Source organism: Octopus bimaculoides, chromosome 1 (assembly GCF_046866305.1).
Source record: "Octopus bimaculoides isolate indiv1 chromosome 1, ASM4686630v1, whole genome shotgun sequence".
Lineage (NCBI taxonomy): Eukaryota > Metazoa > Mollusca > Cephalopoda > Octopoda > Octopodidae > Octopus > Octopus bimaculoides.
This window is the reverse complement of record NC_142928.1, coordinates 86,722,970-86,735,454: the sequence shown is the minus strand read 5'-3', so window position 1 is coordinate 86,735,454 and position 12,485 is coordinate 86,722,970. Positions and strand designations below refer to the sequence as shown.

The 12,485-nt window shown below is 37.3% G+C and overlaps 1 protein-coding gene across 8 annotated transcripts in view; it reads right to left on the bottom strand.

Moving 5' to 3' along the window:
• The window catches only part of LOC106884368 (uncharacterized), a 282,032-nt gene that overhangs the window by 150,726 nt on the left and 118,821 nt on the right, over positions 1–12,485 (bottom strand). For all 8 annotated transcript variants that reach the window (XR_016242143.1, XR_016242144.1, XR_016242145.1 and 5 more), the window contains exon 2: positions 2,664–2,967. Coding sequence is in view for 5 of the 8 variants with exons in the window: in XM_089353296.1 (XP_089209422.1) it covers positions 2,664–2,967 (304 nt within the window). In the remaining 3 variants the exon portion in view is untranslated. The remainder of the gene's footprint in view (positions 1–2,663; positions 2,968–12,485) is intronic.

Sequence of the window (12,485 nt, the reverse complement as noted above, 5' to 3'; positions counted from 1 at the left end):
CAACAGTCACATGATGTCTAGACAAGGGCAGATGCAAACACACACATGCACACACACACACACATGCACGTATACTCATGCATGTATGCACATATACATATACACACAAATAACACCCACACATCCACATACAAATAAGACACACACACATATATGCACATATACATGCATACATACACACACTCTCTCTCTCATGTGTACACATGCACATACACATGCACACACACATACACACACCCACACACACAAAACAAGCTTCTTTCAGTTTCCATCTGCCAGATCTGCTCATAAAGCTTTGGTTGGTCTGGGACTATAGTGGAAGGTGCTTTCTTAAGGTGCTATGAAGTGAGACTGAACCTAAGACCACATGGTTTGGAAGAAAGCTTCTTAACCACACAGCCATGCTAGTATTCTTTGTATTGTCACAGACAGCCCACAAACCACATTTGTAGACCAGCAATGTCTGAATGAAAATACAAAATAAATGGTCATCTAGACACAAGAGGAGCACTGTTTTATGTTGCCATAAAACCCCCAGCCCTGCTGCTAAATAATAAATTATCCCAATCACCCATAACACAAATATAACAGCTTCACAGAACACATTCTTTCTCACTCAGTCCAGATAATCAGTAAAAGGATAGAAAAATATCAGTGTTAATTCTACATTCTGTGGATGTAAGTAAAGATCAGTGAAGAAGCATATAAACTGTTACACTTCACCATTTTCACCAATTGCTGTGGCCATCACAAGAGTCTACAAACATCAGAAACTGAATGGTGAGCAAAGAATCTTAACGTTTCCAAATTTATACACTGTACCCCCATTATGACAGAGTATAATGCATATGTTATAATGCCAAATGTGCTCCTTAACCAGATCATCATCATCATCACTACTTCTACCACCATCACCACCCCATCATCATTCCTGTAATAGTCATCGCCATCATCATCATCATCGTCATCATCATCACTATAATAGTCACCGTCATCATCATCATCATCATCATCATCATCACTACCGTTACCACTTCCATGACCATCATCAGCACCACTACCACCACCACCACCAACACCACCGCCACCACCACCACCACCATAGTATTACATGCAAGCATGCACACACAAGCACACACACACAAACATGTATCACAGGCAAGCACACATAAACATATATATTACATGCAAGCAGGCACACACATACACACACACACATACATAAATATGTATTACATGCAAGCACCTGCATGCATACTCACATACACATGTGTTACATGTACACACACATGTAATACATGCAAATATGCACACACACATACATATGTATTTCATGCAAGTATGCACACACACACACACACCTTACATGCATGCACATACACACACACACACACACACACACGCATGCACGCACACACACACACATACACATGACAGGTTCCTTTCAACATCCACCTATCCATCCAGCAAAGGCTTTTGCTTTTCTCAGTCGGGGGTTATAGTAGAAAACACTTGCCCAAGGTGACATCCAGTGCCCTGTTGTGATTGGGAAGCAAACAGCTTCACAACAGCCTCACCACACAGTCATACAATATCTATAAAGCACTCATTGCCCCTAGTAATTCAATGTGTGTTTAATCAGAACCGACTTGGGTGAGATAACAACGAGTTGATTCTGAAGGGATAACCAGGTTCATAGGGTGTAGTTCAATACAAAATTTCATTGTAGCTGAATTCAAATTTTTATCATTATCCATGTGTCAAACAAAATATAATTAATGTAATAACACCTGCAAATTTAAGATTAGTTTTCTAAATAATTATCAAATTCCATTGAGCTTTCTTGATCTGATAAAATCCAAAATATATTGGAATGAATGTTCGTATTTTATATTTTATATTTTATATGATAAGTGCGGGCATGGCTATGTGGTTATGAAATTTGCTTTCCAATCACATGGTTTTGGGTTCAGTCCCACTGCACGACACCTTGGCCAAATGACATACTGTAGCTCTGGATTGACCAAGGTCATATAAGTGGAGATTAATAGATGGAAACTGAAAGGAGCCTAATGCATATATACATGGTGTGTGTGTGTGTGTGTGTACTTATTCTGTAGGGCTCTTTTGCCAAATCACTAAGCTATGGGAAATGTAAGCACACCAACACTGTTTGTCAAGTGGTGGTGGTGGTGGTGGGGATAAACGTAGACTCAAAGACATACACACACACATACACATATATATATGTATACGACAGGCTTGTGGGGCAGGGGATGCATGTACATGTGTATGTGCAGGTGTGTTGTGTGTTTGTGTCTCTGTGCCTTGACATTGTATGGTGTCATTCACTTCTAGATCTTTCCTGAAAGCATATCTGACCAGGAAGAAATATCATCTCACTTGGAAACAGCAGCAGCTTGATGCAAGGAAAGGCATCTGGTTGGAGAAAATCTGCCTCAGTGAATTCCATTTGATTTATGCATAGCAATGTAGACGTTAAAACGACGACGATGATGACGATGATGATGACGATGATGATGATGATGATGATGATGATGATGGTGATGATGACGACGACGACGACGACGATGATGATGATGATGACAATGATGGAAGGTACTTCTTTAATAAAATAAAGGAATAGAAAATGTTCAACTAACCTCCACCATTTTTAGCAGCACATGATGCAAAGTGTAGGATCGAACTGATGTTTAGCGCCAATGAACTCACTGAGAAGAAATAATCTATCTGATTCTGCCATCCTTCAGGATCTTTTGGTGGATTTGTTTTATAGTATCGAATTGGAACACTGCTTTCTGAGTAATCAGGGGATGTCACTTCTGGAATGACTTCACTGTATGGTTCAGGTATGGATACGTTGTCATTATGAGATTGGTCGGAATCACTTAGACAGAGGTCAGACTCATCAAGATAAGCTATCCGTATTCCGGCATTGGCTGTACTCTAAAAAAAAAGATTAGAAATAAACATAAATAAATGCATAAATAAAGAAACGAACAAATAAATAAATAAATAAATAAATAAATAAACAGATAAATAAATAAATGGAATTTGAAAATGCAAGAAATGATAGTATTAACTCTTTTGATACCATGTTGCATGATACTGCCTGATTCTTGATACAAGTTTCCTGTTTTAAAGTGACCTAAACTGAAGCCTTTCAGCAAAATTTCATGCCAATTTACATTCCAAACACTATCTTACTATTGAAATTATTTAAATATATTTTTCATTATTTTGAAAATTAATTGAAACAAAGGCAGTATATTTATAGAAATTTTATAACAAAAGGCACAGGAGTGGCTGTGTGGTAAGTAGCTTGCTTACCAACCACATGGTTCTGGGTTCATTCCCACTGCGTGACACCTTGGGTAAGTGTCTTCTACTATAGCCTTGGGCCGACCAAAGCATTGTGAGTGGATTTGGTAGACGGAAACTGAAAGAAGCCTGTCGTATATATGTATATATATATATATATATATATATATATATATATATATATATATATATGTATGTGTGTGTATATGTTTGTGTGTCTGTGTTTGTCCCCCCAACATCGCTTGACAACTGATGCTGGTGTGTTTACGTCCCCGTAAGTTAGCAGTTCCACAAAAGAGACCGATAGAATAAGTACTAGGCTTACAAAGTGTAAGTCCTGAGGTCGATTTGCTCGACTAAAGGTGGTGCTCCAGCATGGCCGCAGTCAAATGACTGAAACAAGCAAAAGAGTAAAGAGTAAAAGGTTAACTCTTTCGTTACAATGTTTCTAATGAGATACACTGCCTTTATTTTAAAAAAATAAATCAAGATAATGAAGAATTTAGTAAAGCAACTTTCTATTTGTTAAGCTGGTGTTTGAAACATAAATGAACATGAATTTTGATGTAAGATTTTAATTTAATTTAGGAAGTTTGTATCTTGGAACAAGAGCTGGAGTATTAGGTGGGTTGGTATCATAAAGGTTAAACATTAACTATACTCTCTTTACTCTTTTACTTGTTTCAGTCATTCGACTGCGGCCATGCTGGAGCACCGCCTTTAGTCGAGCAAATCAACCCCAGGACTTATTCTTTGTAGATCTAGTATTTATTCTATCAGTCTCTTTTGCCAAGCCGCTAAGTTACAGGGACGTAAACACACCAGCATCGGTTGTCAAGCGATGTTGGGGGGACAAACACACACATATATATATATATACATATACATATATACGACGGTCTTCTTTCAGTTTCTGTCTACCAAATCCACTCACAAGGCTTTGGTCAGCCCGAGGCTATAGTAGAAGACACTTGCCCAAAGTGCCACGCAGTGGGACTGAACCTGGAACCATGTGGTTGGTAAGCAAGTTACTTACCACACAGCCACTCCTGCAATCTTGAAAGCATTACATATGTGCCATGATAGCACCATTTTTGCAACAAACTTATATATCAACTGCAAAAAGAACATTGTATATTACACAAGGTGCAATGTAGCAAGCTGACAGAGTTGTTAGCACACCAGGCAAAATGCTAAGCAGCATTTTATCCATCTTTAAGCTCTGAATTCAAATATCGCCAAGGTCGGCTTTGACTTTCTACCTTTTGGGGTCAATAAAATTAAGTACCAGTTGAGCACTGGGGTCAATGTGATCAACTGCCAGAATTGCTGGCACTGTGCCAAGATTTAGAACCAATATTATATAAGGTGCAAGCTGTAAAGAATTTTACACAGAAAAGAAAGTCTATAATATTTTTTATCTTTTACCTTTTACTTGTTTCAGTCATTAGACTGCAGCCATGCTAGGGCACCACCTTCAAGAATTTTTATTTGAATGAATTGACCACAGTACCTATTTTATTTTTCAGCCTGGTACTTATTCTATTGGTCTCTTTTGCCGAACCACTAAGCTATAATTATGTTAACACATCAACTCCGGTTGTCAAGTGGTAGTGGGGGACAAACACACACACACACATGCACACAAACACACACACCACATACACACATACACACATACACACACACACCACACACCACACACATACACACACACCACAGACACACGCATACACACACACACGCATACACACACACACACACACACACACACACGCACACACACACACACATACACACACTCACACACACATACACACACACACACACGTGACATGCTGTTTTCAGTTTCCATCTACCAAATCCGCCCACAAGGCTTTGATTGGCTTGAAACTATAGTAGAAGTTATAACTCTACCTGCACTTATTTTATCGACTCTGAAAAGATGAAAGGCAAAGTTGACCCTGGTGGAATTTGAACTCAGAACATAATGATGGGTGAAGTGTCACTAAGCACTTTGCCTGGGGTGCTAATGATTCTGCCAGCTCACATCCTTTCAGAAGTGTAAATATTCTTTTTTTTTTTTTTTCTACTCTAAGTACAAGGGCCGAAATTTTTGGGGAAGGGGCCAGTCAATTAGATCAATCCCAGTACACAACTGGTACTTAATTTATCAACCCCGAAAGGCTGAAAGACAAAGTTGACCTCAGCAGAATTTGAACTTAGAACGTAAAGACAGACAAAATACTGCTAAGCATTTCGTCCGATGTGCTAATGATTCTGCCAACTTGCCACCTTCAGAAGTGTAAACAGTACCTTAACTGTTAATCTGAGTGGGATAATCAGTGCTTTTTACTCAAGGTGCATTTATGTTGCCCCTTTATAATGCAATTTACATTACTATACTCTGTTTATTTCAGTTGTGTGTGTGTGTGTGTGGGTGTTGAGTGAATTATTTCTTAACCTTGATTTTGCTTTAAAATTTTTCTCAGTAAGTTGTGCTTTTCTATTTCAATGTTGATTATCTTAAACTTTTCTTCTTAGTTGAAAACCATCACCTTCTGTGATCCTTCTTGTTCTCTCTCTCTCTCTCTCTCTCTCTCTCTCTCTCTCTCTCTCTCTCTCTCTCTCTCTCTCTCTATCTTTTAGTATCTCTTTCTCTGTTGCATCCACTTGAACTTTTGGCTTCATCCAAGTAACATAGCTTCAACATGCTGCTCAGCTATTTTGATTTTCCCCACCTATTTGCTGCCCACAATTAGCATCAATTAATTAACTACTTCTAAAGAATTGTGATTTTTCTTTCAGATAAATTTTCCTTGTAAGTGAGCTTGATCTACCTTTATGTTTATTGTCTTTAAATTTTCCTCTAAGCTTGTAAACATCATCATGTGTGATACTTTGTCTCTTACTATTTCTCTCTTTGCCTATCTCTCTCTTTCCCTCCTACCCATCTATCTCCCATACTCTCTCTTTCCCCCTCTCACTTCCTCTCTCTTTTCCTTTTCTCTTGATATCTTTCTGTTGCATTTATTTGAATATCTGGCTTCAACAGCCTTGATTTCTTTCTATGGGGCACATAAAACCTACTTGTGACCAGCCTGTAGAAACCATTCACCTCTACAGGATTCTTACTCCTATTCATACATAGGTCTTCTAAGAAGTTGCTTCCCAACCACATGGTTCCAGGTTCAGTCCCACTGCATGGCACCTTGAGCAAGTGTCTTCTACTATAGCCTCGGACCGACCAAGGCCTTGTGAGTACATTTGGTAGACGGAAACTGAAAGAAGCCCACCATATATATACGTATATATATATATATGTGTGTGTGTGTGTCTTTTTGTCTGTGTTTGTTCCCTCATCACCACTTGATAACTGGTGTTGGTGTGTTTACGTCCCTGTGACTTAGCAGTTCAGCAAATGAGGCTGGGGTCGATTTGTTCAACTAAAACTCCTCAAGGTGGTGCTCCAGCATGGTTGCAGTCAAAAGAATTAAAGAAGTAAAAGAAAATAGAAGAATACCTGTTATACAGGCAATATTGCTCTCTCTCTACATTTATCAAAGCTTAACTCCATAGTCCATGGCATGTTACTTCACAAGATTGGGTGTTTTCCTTGACAGACCTTTCTCATTTGGAGCTGGTTGCAATAAATGCTAGGCATTGGTTTACCTACTCTTGAAGCAAAGATGGTTTCAACAAAACAATAGTTTATCTTGTATGGTATTTAATGCACAATTTTATGTCACTGTTGTCCAAATTCATGCTATTGGTCACTGTGAGTTATTCCTCTTAGCTCATTTTGCTTTACACACACACACACACACACACACACACACACACACACACTCTCACATATATGTATGTATGTATGTATGTATGTATGTATGTATGTATGTGTGTGTGTGTGTGTGTGTGTGTATGTAGTGAAGTTGGAGTTGGTAGAAAGCCTAAGATATCACCAAAACGAAATGGGAAAAAGATAATAAAAAAAGAAAAAAAGAAACAGGAAAATACAGGACAAAGTGAAAGAAGATAAAAGTAACCCACAAAGCCTATTTGTTGGCATTCCGTCGCTTACGACATCAAGGGTTCCAGTTGATCCGATCGACGGAACAGCCTGCTTGTGAAATTAACGTGCAAGTGGCTGAGCACTCCACAGACATGTGTACTCTTAACATAGTTCTCAGGGATATTCAGTGTGACACAGTGTGACAAGGCTGACCCTTTGAATTACAGGCACAACAGAAACAGGAAGATAGAGTGAGAGAAAGTTGTTGTGAAAGAGTACAGCAGGGTTCGCCACAATCCGCTGCCGGAGCCTCATGGAGCTTTAGGTGTTTTCACTCAATAAACACTCACAACGCCCGTTATGGGAATCGAAACCGCGATCCTATGACCGCGAGTCTGCTGCCCTAACCACTGAGCTATTGCGCCTCCACAACAAAGCCTAAAAGAATTGGCCAACAACTGACATCTTAGCAACTCAAGTGAACGTAGAGATTCAGGTCATATATGCAATGTGGAAGATTTTGATGCTTGATCGTTCATAGTTTTATAATAAAATAATTATTTCAAATTTGTGGCACAAGGCCAGCAATTTTAGGAAGTGGGGATTAGTTGCTTACATTGACCCCCAAAAGAGTAAAAGGCAAAGTTGATCTCAGCTGGATTTGAACTCAGAATGTATAGAGCTGGAAGAATTGTCACCAAGTATTTTGTCTGGTATGATAATGAATATCTCAGCTCAAGTAGATATAACATAGTGCAATATAAGGAGGGATATCCCTTCCATTTCTAGCAGGTTGAATAACAGTGTAAGAGCTCCATTATTGATCTATGATTTTAAGTGTTGCTAAGGGCTATATTGATTATCAAAATGCAATTGTGTTAGTCACTACATGTGATTTTAGATCAAATTCCTAAGCAGACAAGAATAACTTAAGTATTTATTAATAACTACCAGCCATAGACAGCCTTGCCAAAGTTTATTTATGCCTAACATAAATATCACATGAATTCACTGTATTTTGGATAATGTTTAGTTTGTCCAGAAATGTTGATTCAATCAGAATTGTTGCTAAAACCAAGCCATCCAGACTATGACTCAACTTCAGCTTCATAAAAATAAATAATGCACAAAAAATAAATTAAATAAAGAAACCTAAAGCTTATGTTAAAATGTTACTCTTACATTTTTTGTATTTTCTAAGAAAAGGAATTTTTTTTCTTTCAAAATACTGTACTAGTTTACAGAATAACTGAGAGCTATACCAGCAAAATGCAAGCTCCATGTTGTGCTTCCTATGCTGGACAGGTCAAAGGATAGAGGCCAGGATAATATGGACCACTTCTTCCCAGAGGTGAAAATTGGATTGCATAGGACTGATACCTATAGCTAGAAAAAAGGTAAAATTACAGAAGCATCAATGGTAATTCAAAAACTAACAAGACTTGGGAGTGAAAGGTCTTCCCTTGGGGAAACATATGACATGGTGTAGCAAAGTTTGAAAAGAAGCTGCAAGGGAAAAGCAGAGATTCTACTGGAGAGAAGCAAAGATAGCTGAAAGTCAAAAGGAGTGGAGAAAAGGGTTTTAAATAAGTATCATGATTATTAGACTTTTACCACAGGTCTGTTTGATAAGAGCTGAATTGGAGCTGAACAACAATAACAGTAATAAAAACAAACAAACAAGGGGATCATGTATCTTACTCAGTATGCAAGAAACAGTATCTAAGTCTCCCTCAAACTAGATCCTATCCTCCAAAAAGAAAAAAAAAAAGAAGGATAAATTAGATAATGTAGTCTTCAGTATTCATTGTGTTTGAATAAAAGAACGGCTGATCACAATTTAAAAGCCTTTGGTCACAGGTTTACTCAATCAGGACTGACTCGAGGCTAAACAACAACAATAAAACAAAAATGATAATAAAAAGACAAAGACTGACAAAGAAGGGATGATCACAACTATAAAGCTTTTGATCATAAGTCTGCTCAATCAAGATTGACTTGAGGCTAAACAACAACAAAGTAGTAATAAAACTAACAAAGGATTTGCACATTTGGAGATTAACTGAATAATTCCACCAATAGCAGCAGCAAATATTTTATATCACTGTTTCTTTCCATAGAGCAACAACTGTACTTTTCAAGACATACACTAGTATACAATAAGATATGGGTTTATTTAGGTAAAACGGATTTGATAAAATTTTCGGCAGCTGAAATGCAGTATTGCTTGTTTCAAGAGTAGACAATATGTATAACAGCAGACAGACAGACAAACAGACAAACACACACACACACACACACACACACACATGCGCGCGTGTAAATGCAAATATTTATACACACATGTGTACATATACATAAATAAATATATATACATATATGTTGCAAAACGAGACTTCAGTATCTCATAGTGGTGCAACAGTGACAATGGTCATTCAGTAACTATGGTAGCAGGGTGTATGCCTTAGCAGGTCCAACCAAGCTATAAAGGCATGGAACTACATACCTTAAGTAGAGACTGTCTATTCAATAGAGGTTATAATCTGAAGAGGTAATCATGGCCTGCCCACATAGCCATCAGGGTGATTTCATTTGAAAGCAACAACAATATGAAGAATGAATCTCAGAATCCTGCACGTCATGGACTGCTCTATGGCAACAGAACAAAATCTGAGCAACCAGAGGCTGATAAGAATCTTGAGTACCTATAGACTACAAAGCTATCAGATAACAGTCTGCCATATTTTCCCCCAATTGCAGGTCTTTGGCAAAGAGAACTGGAATGGCCCATCTAATGGAGGAGAAAAAGGTTGAATGCAATGTGCTAGGGCTCTGCAAAACACATTGAATAAAAGAAATAAATGTGAGATGGACAGATGGAAGCATTATGAGAATGGGAAAATCAGAAAGTGCAAGAGCAACAGGTGGGATAGAATTCATCATGAGCAAAGAATGGACCTTCAAAAGTCATTTCCTGTCAGTTGTCTTCTGTGAAATGTACCTCATTGTTTACAAATTGGCTCTGTCTATAAGCTTAAAATATTCTTAAATATCACAGGAAGAATTTTGGAAGAAGGATAAATAAATAATAAATAAAAAAATTTCTTTTGTTTTCTTATAGTTATACAGACATAGACATAGCTGTGTGGTTAAGAAGTCCACTCTACAACTACATGGTTTCAAGTTCAGTCCCACAACATGGCACCTTAGGCAAATGACTTCCTCTATAGCCTCAGGCTCACTAATGCCTTGTGAGTGAATTTGGTTGATGGAAACTGTGTGGAGGCCTGTCATATGTATGTGTGTGTTTATGTTTGTGTATATCCTAAACCCCTGCTTGACAACTGATGTTGGTTTGTTTACATATCCATAACTTAGCAGTTTAGCCCCCTCCCCCACCAAAAAAAAACATACCAATAGAATAAGTACCAGACATTTGACAGAGTAATCTAGATGCTAAGGGCTTAATATATCCTTTCATTCGAATCAACTTCCAAGGTTGATCCTAATGAAAGATCTTACAAGAGATGAAATGGATCTCACAAGAATCAGATCCATCCAATAACAGTTAATCCTTAGTTGAAGACAACTTTACAAACCTAACAGAATGAGATAAATACAGCACCTTTCTGTATTTTTGTGGGAAAACAAAAATATCAACTAAGATTATCTAAAAAATGATGTAAAATTAGTATTATTTACAAAATCTTAATGAAATTGATGCAGTGTCATCTTGTATATGCTAGTGTTTATATAAGAATATCAGTCCCATTACAGTTTTTTATATAACCAAGGCAGCAGCTCTCTGGGAGAAGCAAAATATGAGTTACTAAGGAATTTTACTATATATGTTGATCAAACAGAATTCCTGACAAATATATCAATATAAAAAGATAGCATAATAATGACTTCAAATTTTAGTAAAAGGCCTGCAGTTGTTAGGGGTGGGGAGAAGTCGATTGCAAAGACCTCCTCAGTACTTGACTAGTACTCATTTTATTGACTTTGAAAAGACAAAAGGTATAATAATGATTTCTAATACTAGGAGAAAGGCACAAATTTTAGGAGAAAGGTGTAGATTTAACAGATTCAAGTAAGCAACAAGAACCAGTTAATATAAACCTAGAAAGATAAAATGTAAAGTAGATCTTGGTGGGATTTGAACTCAGATCTGTAAGGGGTGTAATTAAATTCTACATGGAATTTTATCTAGTAAAGTCAAATTCTACTGAACACTGCCACTGAAACAGCTTAATAATGTGCAGTCAAGCATGATAATATGAATAGCTTTCTGGAAATTTTCCAGTCATTGCAGGAATGAATCAGAACTCTGTTAAAATATCTTTTCTTTCTTATTTTTTTTTTTTTTACAGGGGCAAAGTATAAGATTCAAATGCTACATTCAAATGCTACATCAAATGCAGAATAAACTGGCTATATACTTATGAAAAAGTAGATGGTTAGTAATATTTTGCTGCTATTGTAGCTATTTTAAACAACTCCATGAATCATTTAAAACATCAAACATAAAATAGTTATTTTTCTGAGCAGATTTTTATATGAAGTACTGGAATACATAATACACATCATTCCAAACACACTTCTCACCAGTGATGTCTCAGCTCTATCTCACACACTGTCTCAGAATTCTAAACACTTTATGTCACTGATCCTCATGTTGCAGGACAAGTGCAGCTCTCTTCCTTTCTGCTTCACTTTTAGCCAAATGCACTTGTCTAGCTGCTCTTCTATGACCCCTTTCCTCCCAAGTTTCTCAAGCCTGTCTCTTAGCCTTTATTGCCATATCAACCAACCTATCAAACATATATGTATGTTATCAATCAGTTTCATTTCTGTATTTCTTGTCCATAGAGAAAGAGCCGGACTCTAACATAGATTCAAGGCTCCTTCATTGGAACTTTTATCAACATCATCTAGGTATTTGTGCATATGTGTGTGTGTGTGCAGTATTTGGTGTTAGTGTATGCGCAGATTTGTATGTTTGTTTTATGGATGCGTTTTTATGTATATATTTTCCTGTCTAGATGCATGCATATGTATTTATGTGCCAAATTTTTGGAAAGTTTTACATATCTTTACAGTTCCATTGATGGCTTGAATCTGTAGTCTT